The sequence below is a fragment of the Gorilla gorilla genome, chromosome 9 (assembly GCF_029281585.2).
Source record: "Gorilla gorilla gorilla isolate KB3781 chromosome 9, NHGRI_mGorGor1-v2.1_pri, whole genome shotgun sequence".
NCBI lineage: Eukaryota > Metazoa > Chordata > Mammalia > Primates > Hominidae > Gorilla > Gorilla gorilla.
Window position 1 is genome coordinate 91,336,231 of NC_073233.2, and position 23,362 is coordinate 91,359,592.

Sequence of the window (23,362 nt, forward strand, 5' to 3'; positions counted from 1 at the left end):
GCAGTGCCAATACTTCTCAGGGCATACCCACCCTAATTGCATTTTAGCTCTGGAATCAGAGACAAAATTGATAAAAATAGACGTGAGTGATTCTATTCCTTATGAAATAAGACAAATTATGCTTTGGGAGAAAATCATTTGCTATAAAGTATAAAATGTTTTAATATTTATATCTTATAATAAAACCATGACATGTTTATAAACACTCTATCAGGCATTTTTACAATGGGGCCACCCACTGCTGACAACTAGAAACGCAATAAATATGCACAGACACACTGAGTATGAAATATACATCTTGATTTTATAATCGTGTGTGCTTTATTTTTTACACAAATGGAATGGAAGTGTTGAATATTTACACTTAACAGGAGTGTAAGCTGTGCAGTGTCTCTGTAAACTCCAGCCTAGGCAAGGAGTATTCCCACCTCCCTCCCATCCTGCGCTACAGCTCGATGGAGAAACATCCTGTCAGAGAGAAGCACAAAACTGTCATATTGAAAGGATCTAACGGGTACAGCCTGGTGCACTCAGAAGTTAAGAAACACTTAGGAAACACAAACTCAAAAAGGAGAGAAGAAAAGTCTGCCATCCCATTGGGAGTCAACCTTGCCACTTGGTTGTCTGTCCTCATGAGTTGCTAGGGAGATACTGTACTCTTTAGATGATCTTTGTCTAAATTGTCCGCCTGTCTTAGCTTTGTCCTCAGCTGTTACAAGAAACTGCACAGCTGTACAAGAAATGATTTCCAAAGCACAGGTTTCAGTGAGGAAGGATATTTACAGACTTGAGTGTGTGTGTGGGTTTCCAACCACAGTCATTCATACTCAATGTAACATGTGTGTACATGGTATACATACCATATATACCATACATACACAGAAGTAAAATGTATATCACAGAATTCTGTAGGGAGTCCCCTGGCAAGTCAGCTGTCACAGGAGGTACTCCACATGCTTCAAGGGAATTGATCTTTTTCCCTCTAGGAGTGACAAATTAATGTGATCAACTTAGGAATTAGCCTGAGTCCTTGGCTTAAATATATTTGTAGGAATTTAGGCAGGACCAAGACAGGAAAGAAGAGATTTCATTTCACCAGCAAGTCCATTCAGTCTCACCAGAGCAATCACCAGCTGAAAAGCAGAGGGGGCTTCACATAAAAATGGGAAAAAGAAAGCCTATGAATGGGGAAAAAAAATGTCTCTCTCCAAACCAAGGTGATGGCATGGCTTCAATGACGAGGAAGAGGTTTGCTATCAGAATAATTGGGGCCAGAGTCTGCCTTTATTGAAAGAAAATGTCCTCAGAGCCATGCGGTAGTGCTGGGAGTGGGCTCACTTAGGAGCAGTGTTCAGGCAGAGGCACTCAGGCGCCGGCAGGGCCCACAGCACATGCATCATCGCTGCCAGGGCAACGGTGCAGGCTGGCTCCGGGAGGCGGGCTGGAGCAGGCTCCAGGTCAGGGCCTCATGCTCAGCTTTACTTTCTGGGCTGAGTAGGTGAAACGGCGACCTAAAGTATTTGTGTCATTAGTCCAGTGCATGGACTTGCTGTCTGAATCAGCCATGAGCCCTTTAGAGGACAGAAAAATCAATACAGGGATGTACGGGAGAAGATGATCAGAGATTTGAGGAGAGGAGAAAGGACAGAAGAGGAATAAGAAGGGCAGAGAAACAGAGACTAAAGGAGAGGTGGACAAAAAGAGAAAGGGAATAGAGAAGGATTATAGGAGAAAGTCAACAACTCAGAGACGGTGGGAAGGAGGAATAGGAAAAGGAGAGGAACAACAAAAAAAAAAAGAGATGGAATTAGTCAGAAATAGAAGGAGGAGGAGAGTAAGGAAAAGAATGAGAAAAAAAGTAGAGTCTCGAGCCAGAGGTTGGAGAGTTCTTTCCTGGCTCGGAGTCCTGAAGGGCCGGCAGTAGGATCTAAGACAGCGCACAGAGGCACCCGAGTGCAGCTTTGTGAAGACAGGCTCTTTAAGCAGACAGAGCCAACCCAAGAATTTGGGGCTGGGAAAAAAGGCCTGCAAATAAATAGCCAAGAAATCCCGCAAAAGGCCTGCAAATAAATGGCCGACAATTCTGTGGGAGGAGAGCAAAAAACAAATGCCTCTGCACTTAGCTGACAAATGGAATTTTGATTTTGGTAAAGCTGAGACCCCCGTGGTGCTACACATTGTACCAGAGCATGAAAAATAGCACCAGTTACACGATCTGGCACTTTTCTGAAAGGGCCCAGCATGTGTGAAGGTGACATTGCACCCCCAGCAAGCCTTCAGGTTGGAGAGAGCTCTGGACAAAGTTTGCAGTGTTAGCACCAGTCTGGCCCCAGGCTCCGAGTGCATTTGCACCAGATGTAATCTGGGTAACTTTCATGCCATTTCCATACAAGTCATCAGATTTGCTGCAAAATACACCAGTTCATTGGAGCCATAGAGACATCAACACTGGGAAGTGCAAGACAACACAACAAATGGAGGTGTAAATTCTATTGGAAAAGACCCTCTCACCAATTTGCTTGGTGATTCTTCAAGCAAATATATATGTATCTATATATTTATATAAATCTACATAAAAAAATCAGTGCAAATGCCAATTCTAATCTGAAAGCATCTACACTAGGAAAATAAATAGTTATATTACTACAAAACCAAGGGTTGGTGGTTCAGTTTGATTGTACTTAGCCACAGCAACACTAGTAAATGGAAAGCACATCACACGACCCGCGAAAACATCTACTCATTAATGACAGTCTTTTAAATAAATGGTTGCATGCTCAGTTGAGAAACCAAAGAAGTTATCGTGGTGGCCTAAAAATAGAGCTGGGATCAGGAATGGCATTCTGGTGTCAGAAAACTTCTGGGAGCAATATTGATGAAAGTAGGCCTTGACCTGAAACTGGCGAATTGCAGACATGGACATATCTTTAACATTTTGAGCAATCTAAGGAAGTCTCTGGAAATTTAACTTTCATGAGAGGGAAAATGCATTGCTAGCCCTTCCATTGGAAAAGGAAGCCTCAGGACTATGGGAAGATGCATAATTTTGCATTTCTGTTTTGTTTTGGTGACTGTAGCCAGGCAGACAATGATGTTTAGCGTAAGATGAACAATGCCTGTTTTTGGAAAGAGACTCTCATTCTAAGCTCCGATGTTCTTACTGTGAAGAAGCCCCATCACTCTGATGGCTCTATCTCTTGCTCTCCTACCCAGCCTACATGCTGGTTTGCTGCACAGTGTGGCAGAATCCCTGCCAGGTCTGGATGTACCCCAGAAATAAGGCGATGGGGCTTAGTCTGGGCATGCACAGAACCCAGAGTAGAGTGGTTATTATCACTGAAAAGTCTCTCCCTAAACACCATGGGCAAAAGCAATGCTGATGTCGCCATCCACTCTAAAGTGGGAAACCAACTCTTCTAGTTCAGTTTATAGGCTTTGGGAGGTTTCTTTTTTTAAATCATCGTTATTATAATTAATTGTTAAAAAATAAACTTGGTCCAGGTGCAGCTCCAAGAAAGGCAGTTCAATTGGTTGAGCTCAAAGTCATTAATTGTCTTTCCTTGTGACTCTATCTCTTTGCTCTGTACATAGAAACAAAAAAGTCTGCACCCCCTCACCCCCAACCAGACACTTCTCTTCTCTCTCTTCCTCAAAGAAATAGTGCATCTAGGAACAGATCTCTCATTGGCTCTAATACCATTTCTGGATGTTACAAAACTCTCAGTTACTCTGTAAAACAAAAAGGTACTAATCCTAATTACTCATTGTTGGCCAAAATGCTAAATGGTCCTTTAAGAATTGTATGTCAGTAACTAGGAACAAAGTTATTCAACTATTTGCATGGCAGGCTCAGGTTATTTAACTAGAGAAAAGCAAAAACTTCCCTTTAGATCATTTGCATAAGTTTGTCTCTGAAAAGCCATCAGCATAAAAAAATGCATTAACCAAATGTCTTCCAAAAATATCCATAAGGGCAACTCATTAAGGGATGTGCTGCATGAGAGTGTATCACTAATGTGGAAGGGAGGTAAGTGAGGAAGAAGTCTTTGTCAGACTTAAAAGGAACTCAGATGCTCTTAACGGATCATTGGCAACAAAAGGGAGAGTGCAACTTTCAGTTCTTGAATTTGATCATCTGCTGATGTTGCATACATTTAGTCTTTCAATATTAGTCTTTACAAAATATTTCACAAAACTTTTTTAACCTATAGAAATTTGTTTCTATACATTTAATATATTTTTATTGTATAAATTATTCTCATCTTTAGTGCCTTCTTTCAGTTTATAAATGGCAAAATAGGCAATCAACAATCATAAAGCTAATCCCAGGTGGAATCCCCTCCTGTCAGTGAGGTTAGTCCTCCATACGCTTGCAAATTTTATGAAATTCTTGTCTTTGCAGATGCCAGTCAAAAAACTACACACTTATCCTTCCCTGATAGTATGTCATCTCCAAAGGGATTCCTTTCTTTTTTCCTTCTTTCTTTCATTTGCTTGTTAAGAAATCAAAAGATGTGCATAGTTATAAAATTCAAAGTGTACCAATTACAGATGTGGGTAATGGGAAGGTTGATGAGGTTCGAGTGCTGGCAATTTTTCTTTAAAGCAAAAGACACAGAGAGCTCTGCAGCTAAATCAGCTCTGGACATCTGCTGGGGTGAGGAGGCTCTCATCTCATCTCTTGGGCAGAAAGCCCGTCAGAGGTTCATCCCTACACCTGGCACTTTGAGCAAACCAAAGCCTTCCTTCATACTGCAATGTCTTTTCTGTCCCACCCTTTGGCCCCTCTGTTTCCTTCATGGCTTCATACAGTTTGTGTTGTACATTCATAAGAATTCACATTGACTGCAAAAACATAAATGCAACAAAAACATAAAAGCCTCCAAGTAGTATGTTATATATATTTTGTTCTTCTAAATGCTCTTCTGTCGTTGTCAGAGGCGCAGTAGCTAATTTATAACTTTTCCTTTGAGGGAATCCAGATGAAAGGCCCAGATTGCTCTTCAATAACAAGCTTGCATTGGTTATATATATCTTCTAAAGTATCTCCTTGGACAATAGCTGTAACAAAAGCAAACACACCCAGAATTAGAAATAATTTCCTGGATGGTGAAGAACAATCATCACTTACACATTGGAGGCTCAAATCAGTAGCAGATGACTCATCAGGAAGCTTCATATTATTTTTCATTAGTAAGAAGAAGCAGAAAATTCATATAAGCAAAGTTACATTCATGATTTTTAGAAATGCTTTTAATGGATATCCTGGATCAGTAACAAATGCTTCACAGTCTTTGCACTTTCTACATGTCTGTCTGTAGCACTGGACAATTTATCACTCATCTATTTAACCAATATTTTATGGGTGCCTACTCTGAGCCAGGCACTGAGCTGGGCAATGATCAATTTTCAGACTGAGAGCTCCCTATTTAGAAAAGAAAACTGGACTTACAGTCTCTATATTTACTTATTTTGGCAGCAGCAGAAATTCAGATATTGTAGACACTGAGGAAATAATGAAGATTTTAGAGGGAAGTTTAGTTAGCCTCCCAACCCTCAAAGCCCTTAATAGGAAAACCCATTAATTCCCCAAATCTCTGGTAACTTGAGATTTTTACCATACAGGGCTATTCATATTGAGAATACCATAAGTCCACTATTTATAAGAAACATAAATAGGAAGAAATATAAACAAACTGCTCAGTTGTGTATCTCCTAAAACACTAAGTCACTTGGAGTAGATTTAAGTACATTTTATTGTCTCATTTGAACAAAAGTTATCTTGTAGAAAGATTTCCAAAACACATCAGTATTATCCATATGACACTAGGTCTTAAAAATAAATTACTGAAAGATGATTTAGATATTTAAAAACAATCCTCAGAATATATTATTGTATTGTATACAAAATATAAACCACTGTCAAAATGTACACTTTTGTTTCTCCTACCTGGATGTTCTTTTAGGATGAAACACAGCTCGTATCTTGGTTATTGACAGATTACTTAATATTACCTGATTCAAGATATTTACAAACTGCTAAGACACTGACACTTTCTATATTCTGAGTAAGGTAAAAAATAAAACATCTAACTTCACATATGGTAATCCAGGAAGAAAGTTCTTGGGTTTTTTTTTTTTTTTTTTTTTTGAGACAGAATTTCACCCTTGTTGCCCAGGCTGGAGTGCAGTAGCACGATCTCGGCTCACTGCGACCTCCACCTCCTGGGTTCAAGTGATTCTCCTGTCTCAGCCTCCCTAGTAGCTGGGATTACAGGTGCCTGCCACCACACCCAGCTAATTTTTTGTATTTTTAGTAGAGACAGGGGTTTCACTATGTTGGCCAGGCTGGTCTCGAACTCCTGACCTCAGGTGATCCACCCACCTCAGCCTCCCAAAGTGCTGGGATTAGAGGCATAAGCCCAGCTCGAAAGTTCTTGTTTTTAAACCTCTGGGAACCAGGTGTAAGGCAAATTTCACAAAGTCTGATTACTCAGTGTTCTATGAAAGCACATAGGAATACAGAACTCAGAACTCAGGCTCTCCAGGAGAAGAAAACCTCTATTCCCCTTCATGTTTCCAAGGAAACATTTAAAAAGAAAAAAAAAAAGCAGTTTTGGTTGAGACTTGACACAGTGAACTGAAACATGAGGAAGTTTTAAGCATCTTGTTCAGGTGCTGCTGATAGGGACACTGATGAGAGCTCATGGAGCTGGGGATGGAGGCCTCCAGGCTTCTTCTCAAGAGTAACTGCTTTGGACACTGACCATTTTGAGCCCTAAAATTTTGTTTTTCAAGTTTTCTGATGATATCAGGGAGATAGTTTAATTAGGTAGCAATGCCTAAAATCCTTTTCATGGTAGGAGATAGCTCAGGGGTATCTCCTGCCCATGGTTTTGGGTAGGGCTGGTGGGAACCTGGGAGCTGGCTGCAGCTGAGCTCTCAGGAGAACCCAGGGTTTTACATCAAAATGGGTGAAGCAGAGGGAGACTCCTTGTATATGAAACAGATATTAGGGATTCTCAACAGGAAGGTTTTAGGGCACAAGTACACCAGGCCCAGAGCCCTCTCTATGCCAAATGTCAGACAGTTTATCCCCTTTCTCACACTACCAGGGTAAAAGTGAACTTACCTGTAAAATATTCTCCAAATTCTTGTTCTAGCTTAATTGCTCGATCATAGGTTTTCTTGGCTTGTTCCTCTGTTAGACGCTTATTCATCTCCCTGGGAAAATGAGGGTTTGTATTAGAACATAAAGGGAATATTCCAAATCCTAAAAAATTAAAATGTATGGCAAAAATAAATCCTGCAGAAAACATAGTGTAATCTTAGCAACAGGTTTTTAGTCTTCATTCAGGACTCCTCTGTGCTGGAATAATTTCAGCAACAAGGACTCCCGGCCAGAAAGCTCATTCTCTCAAAGGGCAGTCTCTTGGTCCCACATTGGATTGAAGCCAAATATGTCTCCTTATGATTTGTAGTCACTGGTCCCTGTTCTGCAGGGACCTAATATCCTCCATGGTAGGCCCTAGGATATTTAAGTAAAGTGCTTAAGTGTGTCTTGAGGCTTCTACTCCTTCAGAATAAACTGTCCTATTGCTTCATCTATCCCCTCATTGGATGTGATTTCTAAATCTGAACTTTCCTGGCCACCCTTTCTTGGAGTTTGTTCTAGTGTATCTCAGACTCTCTGAAATGTGAGAGTAGAATGGTAGTTATCAGAGACTGGGAAGGGAAGGCAGGAGGGGAGATGAAGAGAAGCTGGTTAAGGGGTATAAAATGCAGTTATACGAATATTTCAAAATAGCTAGAAGAGAATAACTGTAATGTTCCCAAAACATTTCTGGTGATGGATATTCCAGATACCCTGATTTGATCATTATACATTGTATACAGGTATTAAAATATGACATATACTCCAAAAATTAGTACAACTATTATATATAAAATTTTTTTAAAAAGGCTCAAGGATAAATCAAGGTGGGAGAGAAATGAAAAATTCTTGAATTCTCTCTAAAACCTAATCTATTGATTCTTAAGTACTGGCAGCTTTATCTTTCCGGGTCTTCCAGGTGTTAAAAAAAAAAAAATGTCCCGCCAAATGCAATTTGGTTGGCTGATCAGGATGCATCACAGGTGCATGTAGAATTTCTGAAATCATTACCATCTTGCATGCTGCTTAGGAAGCCAGAGATCTGGGTCTGAAACATCTGGCCTTAGTCAATTCCTTTCAAGAGCAAGTAACAGAGGCAAGAAGGGATGTGCTTAAGGCTGTGTATTTAACAAAGAGTAATCTGGGGTAAGAACTCAAGGTTTTGGTTTTTTAAACCAATTTTCAGTTAAATTTCCTATTATACCAAGACTTGATATCTTTCAAAAGAGGCTATTTGGAAAAAAAAACAATATATTGACATTAGACATTAATGGCTGAAATACAAAGAAGTGAGAATTTCCTGAACTCTTGTTGCTAAACTCATCTTGTCCTGAGGGGTGTTATGTATAATTTTTCTTCCAAACAGTCTCAGCCGTACATGCTGTGAATGGATGTTACTCGTGGGTGGAGAAGATGCTGGGCTAAACCAAGGGACACTCTTCAGAGAAAGATGAATATTTGCTCCAGATGTCAAGAAATCATGTGGGCCAGGCACAGTGGTTCACGTCTGTAATCCCAACACCTTGGGAGGCTGAGGCAGGTGGATCACTTGTACTCAGGAGTTCAAGACCAGCCTGGGCAACAGGGTGAAACCCTGTCTCCACAAAAAAAATACAAACATTAGCTGGGCATGGTGGCACATACCTTTAGTCCCAGCTACTTGGGAGGCTGAGGTGGGAACATGGCTTGAGCCCACGAGGTCATGACTGCAGTGAGCCATGATGGCACCACTACACTCCAGCTTGGGCTGGACAGAGCAAGACCCTGTCTCAAAGAAAGAAATCACATGGCTCTGGATCATCTTCGACCTGCCTTCCAAGAATTCTGTCTTCTCTGAATTCCCTTTTTACTGATTACAGCAATGACTTAGTTTAGGTTTTTATTCTCTGACCTGTGAATTTATTTTGTCTCCTTGACTGATCAGTAATTCTTTGAGGGCGAACACCATGGCTTGTTTGTCAGCATGTGGCACGGAGACTGACTCAACATTTATTTGTTGAATGAATAAATGAGTAAATGAATGAATGAATGAACAAATGGGGAGCTAGACAAATAAACATAATTATAAGATAGTTGAAGACAGAAGTAAACACAGAGCATCATGGGAGCAGGAAGGTAAAAGCAGATTGGAAGTGGCAGGGTGAAGGGACATTGCCACGTGGAAAGGGAACAGAAGTCAGATGGTGGCACAATATAAAAAGAACATCCCTTTCATACACATCCTTGATTTTATGCTCCTCTGAAGAGTCAGCTATGTATGTGCTAATAAGCTCTGTGATTTGATGTGGATGATGCACTTGAGAAATAATGTGTGTGATGATGTATCAATGTGTAAATGTGACAGCTGTCATGCTTTTGTTCCGGCTGACCTAGCATTCACTCCTCTCTGGGGAATGGGCAATTCATGGCAGCTTTGCTCCTGGAGTAAAAGCCTTGGAAAAGAGTGAACTGTAAAGTAAACATCCAACCTTTAGTAGGTAGATTGCATTGGTCTGAATGTCACCATCACTGCACTTGAGACCCATGAATATGGCTGCAGCAAATTATGTCAGATTCACTGTCCTTATTGTGAAATCCAGCCTTTAGTACGTTTAACTTTCCTTGGTGATAAGTGGCTGTGACAGTGCCCTAAGGCATAACTAAAATAAGTCATCTCATAGTTGTGGAAGGCAGTAGACCTTCTCCTATGGAGTGCCAGATGGGACTGTCTCCTAATATTGCACTGGACCAAATGTGCCACTGCTGTCGTTCCCTCAGGCCTCATTCCCCTGGGAAGCCATTTATCCCACTGAGTGTTTACAATATGAAGATTTATTTTTCTATTTCTGAAACAGGCCTTTAAGATGGCTGTTCCCAGGAAGTAAGGACTATTTTTCTTCTCATTAATGTTAGCATTACTTATATTTATGAGGCTCTTGACAGATTATAAATCAATTTTACATCATGAAATTTGTACTTGCTTAATTCACTTTGTGCAATGCCCGACATAGTATCCTATACAAGGAGAAATTTAATACATGCTATTGGGGATGATAATATTAAGAATCATTATTTTATCATTAGTACATATTTTTCCATGTGCCAGCCATGGGAAAAACTCTTTATATTATAATTTAATACCTAAATTCATGGGGCTGAAGGTACTGTCAGTGACCTCCCGATCTTACTTTTTTTATCCTGGTAAGAATCCTCGTCCATTTTTTATATATGGGACTATATTCTGCTTTCAAGATACATCTCTGGCTATTTCCCCAGAGCTCAACTATGTATTTAACTTAATTCTCTCAGGCTGCCACTCCAGCTGCTGCAGTTTGCTTTGCTTCTTTGTCTTCAGAGGAGACACAGAACAGTTAGTTAATATCCTCTGTAAGCAATTGCTTTCACCACTGGGATTAAATAATTTCTGTTTCTTCAGTCCTTCCATAAACATTGTTTTCCAGTACTCTGTGGTTCACTCCTGAACCCTGTCAAACACTATGGTCTTGAGGCTCAGATGAAGGCAAAATTTGATCAAGGCCCTCATGACAGACACATTTGCATTATCTCTTGAACTGTCATGGAAGAGGTACTGTTTATGTGTTTTATAATGATAAAATAGTTTTATTCCTTTATAATGAAGTAATTTTATATCTTTTACAATAATAATAGGTATTATTTATTGAGTACTTACCATATGCCAAAGAGTACATGAACAGCTTTACTAAATTCCTAATCTTGTTATTTAACCTTTATACTAGCTCTATGAGGTATTTATTAGTATGCCTCGTTTCGAGGTGAGGAGCTAAATCTTAGAAAGGTCAAGCAATTTGCCCAAGGTTACTTAACTGATCAGTGGCAAAGCAAAGAACCAAATCTTGCCTGATCAATTTTCAGGTCCCTGCTGGTAGCCCCTTTTCTGTATCTACTGTAGCTTCACCTTTGTGAATGGGAGTTGCCTATACTGACTTTACAGTCAGATCGTGAATGTCTGCCCACTTTGTTTAATGGTTCTTGAAAGAAGTTATTTCACAAGTCCTTTGGAGGAGAAAAAAAAAAAAAGAAAAATCCCTGAGTGCACAGGTATGAAGCTACTGGTTTAAGTTACAGATGTTTTACTGCCACGCCACTAAGAAAACTCTATTAAGAACGATGTTCTATGTATGTAAAGTTTTAATTAAGAAACATTAGAATTCTATTAGAGAACCGAGGAAAATGCCAATGAAAAAAGTCTCAAACGTTGTCTGCTCTCTCTATAAAAAATCTACACATTTAAAAAGATTTACTTATAGACCTGCCTCAGAAGTATGAGACAATTAAAAAATGATTGCTTCCTATCATTTGGAAAACAAAAGCAAACCAAAAAACCAAATCAAGCCAAGCTATCCTCAAAACAACAACAACAAAACCTCAAAAACTAACAAAGAAAACAATCCGTGAAGTAAAACAATAAAAATCAGGAAACATTATTGAAGATGTTTTAAGGAATTACTATTATTGTTAAAATGAGGGATGTGAAAAAAAGAAATCACTGACATTATGTTTCTAGTTGTTTAAAAGAACTTTGATACATCTTCAAAAAAAGAGAATGCTGAAAAATCAACAATGGCATTTCCCATTTGTAAGCATTCCCAGCAAAATCCTTTTAGTAATTTGCAGTATAATACAGAACAGGGAGTCAGTTGGATGAAGGCCTCCAATGCCCTCTACTCACATAAGAGGTTCCAGAGACCTGGGTTTTATGAAGATGGCAATGGGATAGAGCTGGGCAACTTGTAACCGCTTGATAGCATTTCCTGATACATCAAGTATACAGTGTTTGCCCTGGTAGAAAGAGAAGAAAAATATGAAGTTAATGTAGGAAGCATGGCCATAATCCAACAAAAGGAAACTAATGTATGTAGGTTTTAGAGGAAGGTAGGGGATGCTGGATTTCTAAAGTCAGAAAAAGATCACTGCAAAGAGTAAATAAAAATCGATATATAGGGTCATCATTGAGTGTTTACAATAACTAATACTAACTAGCCCCTTACAAAGTGTCTGCTACTGGACTGGACATTTTACATGTGTTCTCTCAGTTAAATACCTGATGTAACACACAAAGATGACATGCAGCCGTATGTTATGTGACTGAGTCTATTCTCATGAAGTTTAAAAACCATCTCTGAACACAATTGTCAGAAGAAATTCCCACATCTCTGAGGTAGGTATTATCAGCTGCATTTTACAGAAGACTCACACTAACTAACTTGCCCAATAATTTAGTGCTAGGAGCATGCAAACCCAAGTCTGGAGCACTAACAGAATTGTTGGTTGGAAAAAAGACACCTCATTGTCTCACCCTGCCCAACATTCAGTGTGGAAGATTGAGAATAATGTGAATTTTTCCAAGTACTTGTACATATCCTGTCTGCAAGGTACTCAGTCTAGTGGAGGGCAGACACAAAAATGGTTAACTTAAACATATGGTTGGCTGGGTGCAGTGGCTCATGCCTGTAATCCTAGCACTCTGGGAGGCCGAGGCAGGTGGATCACCTGAGATCAGGAGTTCGAGACCAGCCTGACCAAAATGGGGAGACCCTGTCTCTGCTAAAAATACAAAAAGTTCACCAGGCGTGGTGGTGGGCACCTGTAATCCCAGCTACTTGAGAGGCTGAGGCAGGAGAATCACTTGAACCCAGGAGGTGGAGGTTGCAGTGAGCTGAGACCGTGCCATTGCATTCCAGCCTGGGCAATAAGAGTGAAATGCCATCTCAAAAAAAAAAAAAAGTATATGTATATATATATATACACACACATATAAAATATATAATTAAAAATATATATATAAATTAAATGCTGGTTAAATGCCAAGAGAGAAAGGCTTGCATGAGGTATGTAAATTTCTTGTTTGTTAACAAATAAAAATGCTATTACATTATAGCACACCTCATTTAACTTGGCTTCCACCACAATGAGTGCTCAGAGCAAGCAGCTGCTTTATAAAGCATTTCTGGATATGCAGATACATTTGCCACATCATATTCTACCTCCTGGAGAGAAATGTCCTCATTACCCTGAGGCTAGAATAACTTTATGCAAGAAGAGAAAAAAGGCACTTTATGCAGATAGGAACAATCCTAAATCAATAATAAGGGCTAAAATCTCATCTATAATGTTCACATGAAAATGAATACAGTCCAGTGAATACTTGAAGTCTTCTTATCTGAGAAACCCACTAAGATGGTTCAAGCCGTTATTACTTAGGTAATAGATTTCAAGTTTTCTATCTGTGAAGTGCAGCAGCCACATAACATGTATAAATGCTGGTTGATTATTCACCAGTCAGAACATTTCAAGTTAACAACATGAACAAAGAGGAAAATGGGTGCAATTATCCAGGACAGTTTGACTAGAACCAGTATTCATTTAGTTGACAGAACTGAACTTTTGAGAGGGAGGAAAATAGATGCAACTTCTTAGTGTATTCTTAGATAGACATCAAAATTACTTAATTCTTTAGTGGTACATTGAGAAAGGTCATGGCAAATCAAATCAACCCAACAAATATCTTCTCCTATGATACTGGTTCTCTGTGTTCACAGGAAATAGGATCCCTCTGTAGGCAGATTGTATAGCCACACCCAGGTGCCTTCCTATCGTACCCTCTCTTGAACATTCTTCTCTTTTCCATGCCCCTGAAGTTACCAGCAAAAAGATAATAGCAGCATCTACACCTCCTCTAAGCTAGAACTTCTGCGAGCAAAAGGCTGGGCAGCCCTTCTCATCTATCTTCTCTTCTACCATGAGGATGTCAAGTTTTCAGAGAGAGAAAAAAAAAATAACTTCCTCTAACAAAATAATTCAGGAATGCTATCCCATTGGTTTACAACGAAAGTAGTAAACCTGCCTTAATAAAATCGAGGTTGTGTATTGGGGCCTCAGATAGTGAGTCAAAGACAAAGCCCCCTTCCTACTTTTTCCAAGTCAGTGAGAATACTTTATTGGAATTAGAACAAAGATTAATGACATTGCTCTAAGGTGATTCTCTGCTTGGATGTCTTAAATTATTAAATCAAAATTTACAATTGCAATCAAGAAAGAGTAATGACCAAAAAAAAAAAAATGCAGTTTGCAACCTAGAAACCTTCTTCAGGGGAGGTGTAAGAAGATTGGTGAACATACTCTTTCTGCTACAAATCTCACAGACTGCACACTGGTTCCATATAAATTGTCATTGTACTGGCCGGCTTCTATAAACTTGTGCTCTTGGATATCTTTCTCCATTTGTTCTCTGGAAATGACAAAGTGATAGTCTCTGCCATCCACCTCGTAGTCTCGCTTTGGCCTCGTAGTATCTTTATAAAACAAAAAATGATAAAATTAAGGTGCATTTATACCCATAAACTTGCTTTACACCTATATTCTCCACCACATCCTCAACATTGATATGTAGAAATATGTAGTATGAAGAACTATGACATAGTAACAGGTACTAGTCTTACCCTCCCACCATAAGCAACTAAAAAACTGGACAAAATATATGAAACAATTGTTTTCTGATATCAGACAACAGGAAGTACAGGGCTGTAATCTTTGAGAAAAGAGAAACATATGAGAGAGCATTCACTCCACCTCTCTGCCTAGAGGCCATTTCCAAATGGAGAGTTTAGACATCACATGGTGCTAGAAGACACTGGAGTTGAGTCAGAACCCATGGAGATCCCAGAAAGGCCACATTTTAAAAGGTTACTCTAGACTTACTCTACACCCATCTTCACAAAGTCTAAAACCATGTCACAAATGGAAGAAGCTGCTGTGTCAGTAAATTATCACCTGTCAGAACAAAAACTTAACATTCTATAAAGGACCATAAAATTCAGACTCTCAACATATATAAAATAAGATAATCACAGTTAGATGGGACTAAAAATCAGCAACTCTAACCATTTCACCTAAATTTTTTGGTAAGAAGAGAAGGGGAAAGCAATCTAGCAATATGAATAAAAGCTGTTAAAATATTTTTAATCTTTGACTCACTTATTTTTTCCTAGAAATATGTTTTTAAAAATGATCAAAACTTCAGATACAGATTTATCCTTAAAGATATTCATTATATTATTTTATAAGTAATAATTAGAACACAATTACGATGATATTTTTGTCACAATTCATAATAGTGAAAAATAGGGAAAAACCAAAATGTTCATAAAGAATGATTAACTGGGATATAATAATCATTTGAAATAGTTATATAAAATTTTAAATAAGCAAAAAAACATCACAGAGAAAAAATGCATGCATAGAAAGAATAGATGGAAATGTACAAAAATATTAACAATGATGTTATCTCTGGGTATTGTGTGGGATTTTGTATACTTCTAATTTTCTCGTTTAACTTCCTTTTTAGTGTTTTCGAAGTTTTGTACAATGAACATGTATTGACTATCACAAAATGGTTCTATTAATTCAAAAAAGAGAGAATATGCAAGGTGAAAGGGAAAGTAGGAAGAATGCTTAAGTACTTTCTGTTTTCTTTCTCTCAAAAGTGGAGGAGCAAGCTGGAAGCTTGCTGTAAACGACCTGGAGTTTCATTTGCTCCTTCCTGTCTGAAGACTTTCTCAGGATATGTTCTATGGCAGGATCTCTTCTCAGAGCCCTTGCTGGGAATTGTTTCATGAGATACAGCAATCATCCTAGTCTTTTGGCCATGTACTGGACACATACAATTCCTGCTATTCTTAAGTATCTCATGTAAAATTTGCAGTACTGGAATGTTAGAGACACTTGAAAGCATCAGGCTTAAAACACATAGAATGGAAGAGAAATATTTGTTGGTATCAGATGTAAGAGCTCCATTATCTAATAAATTAAAATTTCCTGATGGACCTGTCTACATACGTAGAAGGTCTGCATGCATTTCTGTTTGACAGAGTCGGGGTGTAAACGGGGTGAATGAGTGGAGAAAGTATGGTGGGGTGGGGAGGGGAAGAGGCAGAGCAGTTAGAATCTAATAAGGCTACAATCAGAGGGACCAGAAGCCTGATGATAATCTATAATGAGAAGAAAGTAGTTTAAAGTCTGTAATGGCCTAGAGGTCAAATTGAAGTGTCACACATTTTCTTGTCTTCACCCTCCCTAAACCTGGGACTGTCAACATGGGAAAGCCTATTGGGTTTTGGGATTGACATATGGCCCTAAGTCATCCTGAGAGGATTTTAATATATGGCTTTGTTTCCGATCTCTTCCATCCTATAAAAAATAATGTTTCAGTGGCATTTCGATCAATCTATAAAAACATACTGATGCCTATCATAAATCCTATGCTGTTTTAAATGGTTGGGGGCCACAAAAATTCATCCTGCCTTTTAAGGGGCTACAATCAGTTTAGAGAAAACATTATTATTTTTATTAAATACAGAATGACACACAGCAGCATAAATGAAAAGTGTTAGGCAAATAAATAAGGCACTCAGCTAATCGGAAATGGTTGGTATTTGAATTACTGGAGAGACTACTGGAGGATGGAATTACATTTTACCATCTCATAAAGAAATCCAAGCTTTTTTTTTTCCTAGAGGAAAGAAAAATGACACTTACGAGGCACACAGGAGCCAAATTTATCAGGGAATTCAGATATCAAGTCGTCATTGATCCGATCCTTCATGGGCCCCAGGATAATCACTGGCCGGGTATAGTTTACTGCAGAATGGGAAAGGAAGATGTAGGTAAAGAGAAAGACGTGGAAACAACTGCAAAACTGTCCTGCAAGGGTGATTCTTAATTGCCAGACAGTAAGAGATGCTAAGGGCATTACTTCACTGGATAAATTACTCATACAGCCTTGCATAGGGAAATTGATGTTTAACACTCAGGAGGTTGGCAGTGCCTACTTTCTGGAATCTACTAGCAGGGAAAGGCAACTGCAGTATCTGTCGATGAAAAGAAACATTTGGAGGAGTTTTGCTTACTCTCTGGCTCTGCCTACATAATGTCAAAACAACTGAATTTAGTCAACTGAGTGGGAGAAAAAAGAATCCAAACCAGCTGTTCGGCTATTGTTTAGATATGACTATAAAAAGTAATTGTTAGTAGTAATAACATCTTATGTTTTCATGATTTCTTTTCCCCAGATCAAAATACTCTCTATACTTTGCTACGGTTTCTAGATTTCCTTGTATCTGGGATTAGAAGGAACCTGAGAGTTCATTGGGTACAAGTCCCCATCTGATGCTTGAATTCTCTCTGCAGTATCCTTGTCAGTAGCAATTAGCCTCTGTATAAATGCCTCCAGGAAAAAGCAGCAGCTTACAGATAGCCTATATCTTAGGCAGATCTGCTAGAAAGTCCTTCTCAATACTGAGCTGACATCAGTCTCTCAGGAGAATTTATTCACCAGTCTCGTAGCTAGTGCTCTTTAGGTAATTTGAATGTGTTCCTTCCCATTGAGGACCACTCATCTGGAGGGCTGCATCCTTCTCTTAGGTGCTATTAGTGCCCAAACTCAGCAGGAAGTTGTCTGTTTGGTGATAGGGTCAAAGAGAGAGAAAGTGAGAGAGAGCGTAAGAGTAAGGTACGGTCTCAAGACAACAGAGCATTAAGCCGAGTTTATTCTCCTTAGTCCTTCACTCTTTCCCTCCTTCAATGATGTCACCTCTTATGGCCCAGAAATTAGGAATGAAAGTGTGCTGGGAAACTTACTTTCCTGCCTTGTAACAGGCTCATAGGAAAGAATGAGGTCTTCTTGTCCTCCTGAGAAGAGAAGGAAAGAAAACCACAGTGAACTAACAGTCATATATTACAGAGACAAGCCCTGCTCTGAAACACAGGAAACAGACACAGCTCAGGGTTAATTCTCCTTGCTCTTTCTCCTTGAACCATTCAAAAATAACTTCATCCTCATAAAACTCTTTAGCACCATTTTAGTATCAGATTTTCACAGTCATAACTCTAAGTAGTAACTGGTTGCTAGCTATTTGCTGCAGGGCAATGACCTGTGAGACTTCTTTCTGTCTGGCATTGAGAATGGAATGCCATGGCCTCTACACCAAGCATTACTACTTAAAAGGAAGCCATTTAGTTCAAGGAAAGGGTCCAATTCAATAGATGGCTGCTACATAATCAGAATTGCTGTACCTTTTATTTCATCTTCTATTTTATTTCCCCAAGGAGCACACTGTTCAAAAGCAAGTATATGCTTATCTCATTTATGATATAAAAACTTCATCAGGACACTCAGGGTTTTACTCTAATATTAATTCGTCAGGAAAATGCTGTGGGTCAATTAATGAAGATCAAAAATTGAGGTGTGTCCTACATCATTGGTTATAATTGCTGCTAAACTGTGCCTTGAAACTTCAGATAGAGAACTAAGAAAGACACAGTAGTAAAATGTCAGCCCCTCCAATGTCATTTGCTACAAGCCTTCTGACTCAGGGTGGACCTCAAGTCAACAAATAACCATAGAAAGTAAATTGGTTTTTGCCATTTATTGTTTCAATCATCTATTTTATATAATGGATGAATTAATTGGTCAGAGGATTAGCTCAATTTCAGATGCAAACCCGGAAGTGTCTGCATTTTTTTTTGCATTGACTAACCTTTGGAGCAGCAATAGGTTAGGGCTGTTGAAAAGAACTTTCTGTCTACTAGAAGAAATAGTGGAGCAGAAGTGGAATATGAGGTAACTTCTGAAACCAAAGGGCAATTCACCTTTGCTGTATATCCTCACCACCCACCCCTGAAGCACATTCATAGTCTATCAATGCCAGGTTTTCCTCCTTCAATAGCCACAGCACCACAGAAAGAGAGGTATTTTCATAAGAAGAGTTAATATGATCGACTGTTTTGATAACGAGACTGATTTGGGGAAATTGAGCAATATGTGGGTATAGCTGCGAAGTCAGATGACTTCCTTGGAGGCTGGGTAGCTGGAATGGGATGGGGATAGGAGTGTCTTACTTTTTCAAGTGTGAGAAATGGCCTCAGGCTGAAGTCATATCTTATCTCAGTCCCAAGGAGGGCTTGGGCTCAGAATGGCGCCACCATGCCAAGCTACTTCTTAAGGGTACAGAGAATGGACCTTGATGCTCCTCCTAAGTGGTATGTACCCATGGCCACCCCAGAAGTGTTCAGGGGACTCTGCCACATTGGTCAGGGGTTTGGTCAGTGAGGAGTCAGATTCACTATTTTTTGTACTCAGGAAAAGAATGATTCCCTTTGAATAAACTACTGAAATGTACAGAGCCTAGGCCAAAAAACATGAAGGTGATTGATTACTAATCCCCCGTTATCTAAAGCCTGAGTGATGTAGAGGGTATATGCATTCAAGGTTTTAGTTTAGTATTATTTCATCAGGAAAATGCTGTGGGTCAATTAAAGAAGTATAAAAATTCTTGGGGAGAAAGTATAGTTTTAATGATAGAAGCATCGTAGACTAACATTGCAATTTTAGACTATAACTTTACAGGGGAAATCTTCAATAATTAATGTGCAAGGGAAGAATTCTGACCATGGGATAACAAAAGCTTTAAATATCAGGTAACTCTTGGACCTCCTTATTAGGCTGGGAGTTTCATAAAGGCGAGAACTGAGTTTTTTTCATCACCATGTCTCCAGTGCCCCATTGAGTGCTTAACATAAGGAAAGATGTCAACAAATTTGCATTCTGATTTCAGTCATGGGAAACAGGATGAGTGATGAGGCCAACGGTAGGTTCTATTTTGTGTTTCTGTCAATATGGTCATTTAACTTTGGAAAGCATGGTTTTATCTAAATAAATAGAGCACATCACGTTCCCATAAAAATCTCTTCCCAATGGCTTTGCAAATCATTCTGATGGAACGTTCTAAAGGCAAATCTTTAATAAGATATTTGATGTCAGTGTGTATGATTGTGATTCAGAAAACTAGGGCAAAGCATAGCTTTGATTAATTTTGTTCAAGAGTTCTCTATCTCTGTCTATCCATCACTTCTTGGTTTACTTTTGTATGAAAGGCACTGGTTCTGGTTCTGGTTCAGAGCAGTAGTGTTGGTAGACAGCAATGGCAGCATCCCTTATGTTCGGGCCACCCCAATTCTCAAGACCTTGTGGCAATCAGGTACTGTGTAATACCCAGGAAGCCTGTGGGGAAACCCGTGGAGGTGGGCATGACATAATTGCTGTGAATTCAGCATCTTAAACTAATTTTTACTTCCATGTCCAAGAATGAAAAGCCCTATGGGTAATGGGGAAGAGACAAAGGGAAAGAGAAAAAGCCACTGTGATGAAGGAGAGAAAATTTATGTCTTTGTGGCACTTTGCAGGCCTTGAGGGGCTTTCATACCCACTGGCTTTTATGTCTCACAGGCATTGCTTGAGGTAGGTACTCTGATGATCCCCATTTTACAGATGAAGAAGCTGAGGCTCAGAGATGTTAATGAGCCCTGATTTCCTCAGCTAGTAAGTAGTGGAGTCAAGATTTAATACTGCACCTTTTTCAACTCTTGTGGAGTATATTGCACTGTCTTGAAACAGTGAGAGAAGCAGAATTCTCTGTGGGGCAGGGTGGGTGGGTGTTGAGGTAAAGCTTACAAATGAAGAAAAAATTGAAGAGAGAGATAGGGGCTGAAACCAGGTCGGGGTTATTAAGAGGCCGTCAGATACTCTGCCTCTAAACACAAGTTCTGTCTCTTTTCTTTTCTCTCTTCTTTTTTTCTTTTCTTTTCTTTTCTTTTCTCTCTCTCTTTCTTTCTTTCTTTTTCTTTTGCTGTTGTGTCATCCCCATAAAATAGTCATCCTTAAGAGTTTTTCTATTTTCTGCTTAGGAGGGGTTGGCACTTCAAAATAACAGCTGACAAAAAGGTACAAACTATTTCTTGGTTTTGTTTTGGCAACTGTATGGCTGAAAGTGGGAGAGCAGCACAGAGCTGTGTGTGGATGTCAGCAGCTGCCAGAGACTTGGCAGAGGGTTTTGTCACAGTCGCCACAAAACACTATGTGTTTAAACTGGAAGCCAGTCACAATGAGAGACCCTAGTAACCTTTATGCTAGAGAAAAGCAAATTGCCGTTCTTTAGGAATTCCTGGAAACTAGAAAACAGAGATGATGGAGTTGAAGACCAGTGGCAGTACGTTTAATGCTCAAAATTTAGTTTTTAGTGCCTGCATATGATGATTTTTAAGAACTAATTAGGTTCTTAGAGTCATAGAATGCTAGTGCTAAGAAAGGGCTTAGGGTTCATGTGCTTCATAGATGGCAAGTACATACCACACACTATTACTCTCTGTGACCTTGACAGGCATCACAAACTGATCATTGCCGGGATTACTGCTGAGCCTCAACATGGCCTTAGAATACTTTTCTTTACAACTCTTCAGGCAGCTACTGCCAATTGGTTCGAGTTTGAACCTTGATTAAAATTTATTTGCCATTTCTATTCTAATTCAAGCTACTCATTTTACATAGGAGAGAACTGAGTCTCAAAGACTTTAAGTAATTTGTTTAAGGTCATATAGAAAATTCATGGCAAATTGTCTCCATAGGATGTTCAGAAGATGAACTTAATATACGTACAGTCCTTAAAATCAGACTTGGTGCATAATGTTATATAAATGTTGTTGTTTGTATTAACTTTATAGGTAGTATGAAATGGTTGAAAGTTACTAGGTAAAATGTCAGGCTTGGATTACAAACTACAGGGAAGAGTAAAAAATGAATAGGATTCAGAATTAAGAGGTCTTGGTTGGATTTGCAGTGCCACTACTTTAGTAAGGCAGGCAGCCTCTTGGAGCTTCGGCTTCCTCATATGGAAATGGGGCTATTAATGTAAAACATGTCTAATAAATAGTTTTGTTGCAGAAATTAAATGAGATAATAGATGTAATGAAAAACTGCTTTATAAAGTCTAAAGGAGTAAAGACATCTAAGGGCAATAGTTGAGAATAATAGAGTAAGGTGAAGAATATGCACCATTTTGACTGACTCCAGTGGAGAAGTTTTGGGTCTCCTAATCTCAACACGTTAGTTTCACTCAGATCAGTTCTTCAAGATCCTTGTTTTGAAAATCCTACTTAACTGGTGAGCACTAATGGGTTGGAAGGATAATTATCAGCTTGCACACATCCATGATGATGTAAAGAGCTTTACTGAGCTTTGAGGAAAGCATGTCTTCAGCTTTAGAAGCTTGCATAGTCCTCAATATACTTGCCTAGTATTTACCACCTCCTAATACATGGGTGACTGTAACGTATTATACAGAACAGCCAAAAATACAAGGCTGAATTTTACTACTTTATTGGCAGAAATCTAGAATTAGCCTATAATTAAGATAGTTTTGAGGTGGTGTTTTGCACAATTAGACAATGTACACTTTATCAGCTGCAATTTTAGCTGGTGCTAAATATAGTTGGAAAACCTATTTTATAATGCTTGAGATGATGCAAAGATCTGAACTATTTATTAGAAATTGATGTTTGTGTGTATCTATGTGTGTGTGTGGCATACCTCAGGAAACATGTAAGACTTTGAAGTAAGGTTGCCACGATGTGTAACTCCAGGATACAGTGTGAATGGTGTACTCCAGACTGTGAAACACAATGGATTGTGAAACACAAGGGCCTAGGTCTTTGTTTCTAACTAACTCTGAATTATTACAATTATTTAGCCATTTTGTCCCCAGAGTGGATATGGAATGGTAAAGTATAACAGTGAAATACAACACCTGGATATTGGTGAAAAGAGGGGGTTTTTTTTTTGTATTTGTTTATACTATTTTTAGTCATAATTACAGCAAAAGCCAGGAATTCATTAGAAAAATGCAGCCTATTTTGACTTCAAAGTTGGTACCTTCTGGAAAATATATTTGTTCCAAACCTCTGTGTCTTTTTTCATGGCAGTGCTCTTTCTGGGAAGTTCCTTCCTCATCTTGTCTAGCTAGCAAGTTCCTCATCTTTCCAAAGCTCAGCTCAAAGCTACTTCCTCTCTGAAACTACCTCTTATGCTCCCACTATTCTTGAGCCAGACATCAATCTATCTTAGTACCTGTCACACTTTGTGCACTTTTCATTTATTTATATCTCTCTCCTACTATTATGTGTGCTGAGATCTAGAGTTAGTTGATATTCACAATGGGTCTCATGGTATCCAAGAAGAGGACCTCATGTATAGTAGGTACCAAATGAATAAATAAACATTCCTCTGGAATTCTTCCTATTTCCATTCTGGAGGAATACATGTCATTTCTCTCCTCTGAGCTGTGATAAAGACTCTTCTTA

At 39.0% G+C, this 23,362-nt stretch overlaps 1 protein-coding gene across 26 annotated transcripts in view; it reads right to left on the bottom strand.

Moving 5' to 3' along the window:
* Positions 1–283: 283 nt before the first annotated feature.
* DLG2 (discs large MAGUK scaffold protein 2) overlaps positions 284–23,362 on the bottom strand; it is a 2,193,106-nt gene continuing 2,170,027 nt past the window's right edge. For 25 of the 26 annotated variants that reach the window (XM_055355576.2, XM_055355573.2, XM_055355572.2 and 22 more), the window contains 6 exons: positions 17,810–17,860; positions 16,709–16,810; positions 14,294–14,466; positions 11,844–11,953; positions 7,133–7,224; positions 284–5,061 (listed from right to left, as the gene is read on the bottom strand). In XM_055355576.2, coding sequence (XP_055211551.2) covers positions 4,955–5,061; positions 7,133–7,224; positions 11,844–11,953; positions 14,294–14,466; positions 16,709–16,810; positions 17,810–17,860 — 635 coding nt within the window. In that variant the 3' untranslated portion in view covers positions 284–4,954. The remainder of the gene's footprint in view (positions 5,062–7,132; positions 7,225–11,843; positions 11,954–14,293; positions 14,467–16,708; positions 16,811–17,809; positions 17,861–23,362) is intronic. The other variant, XM_063710713.1, reaches the window with a different exon arrangement.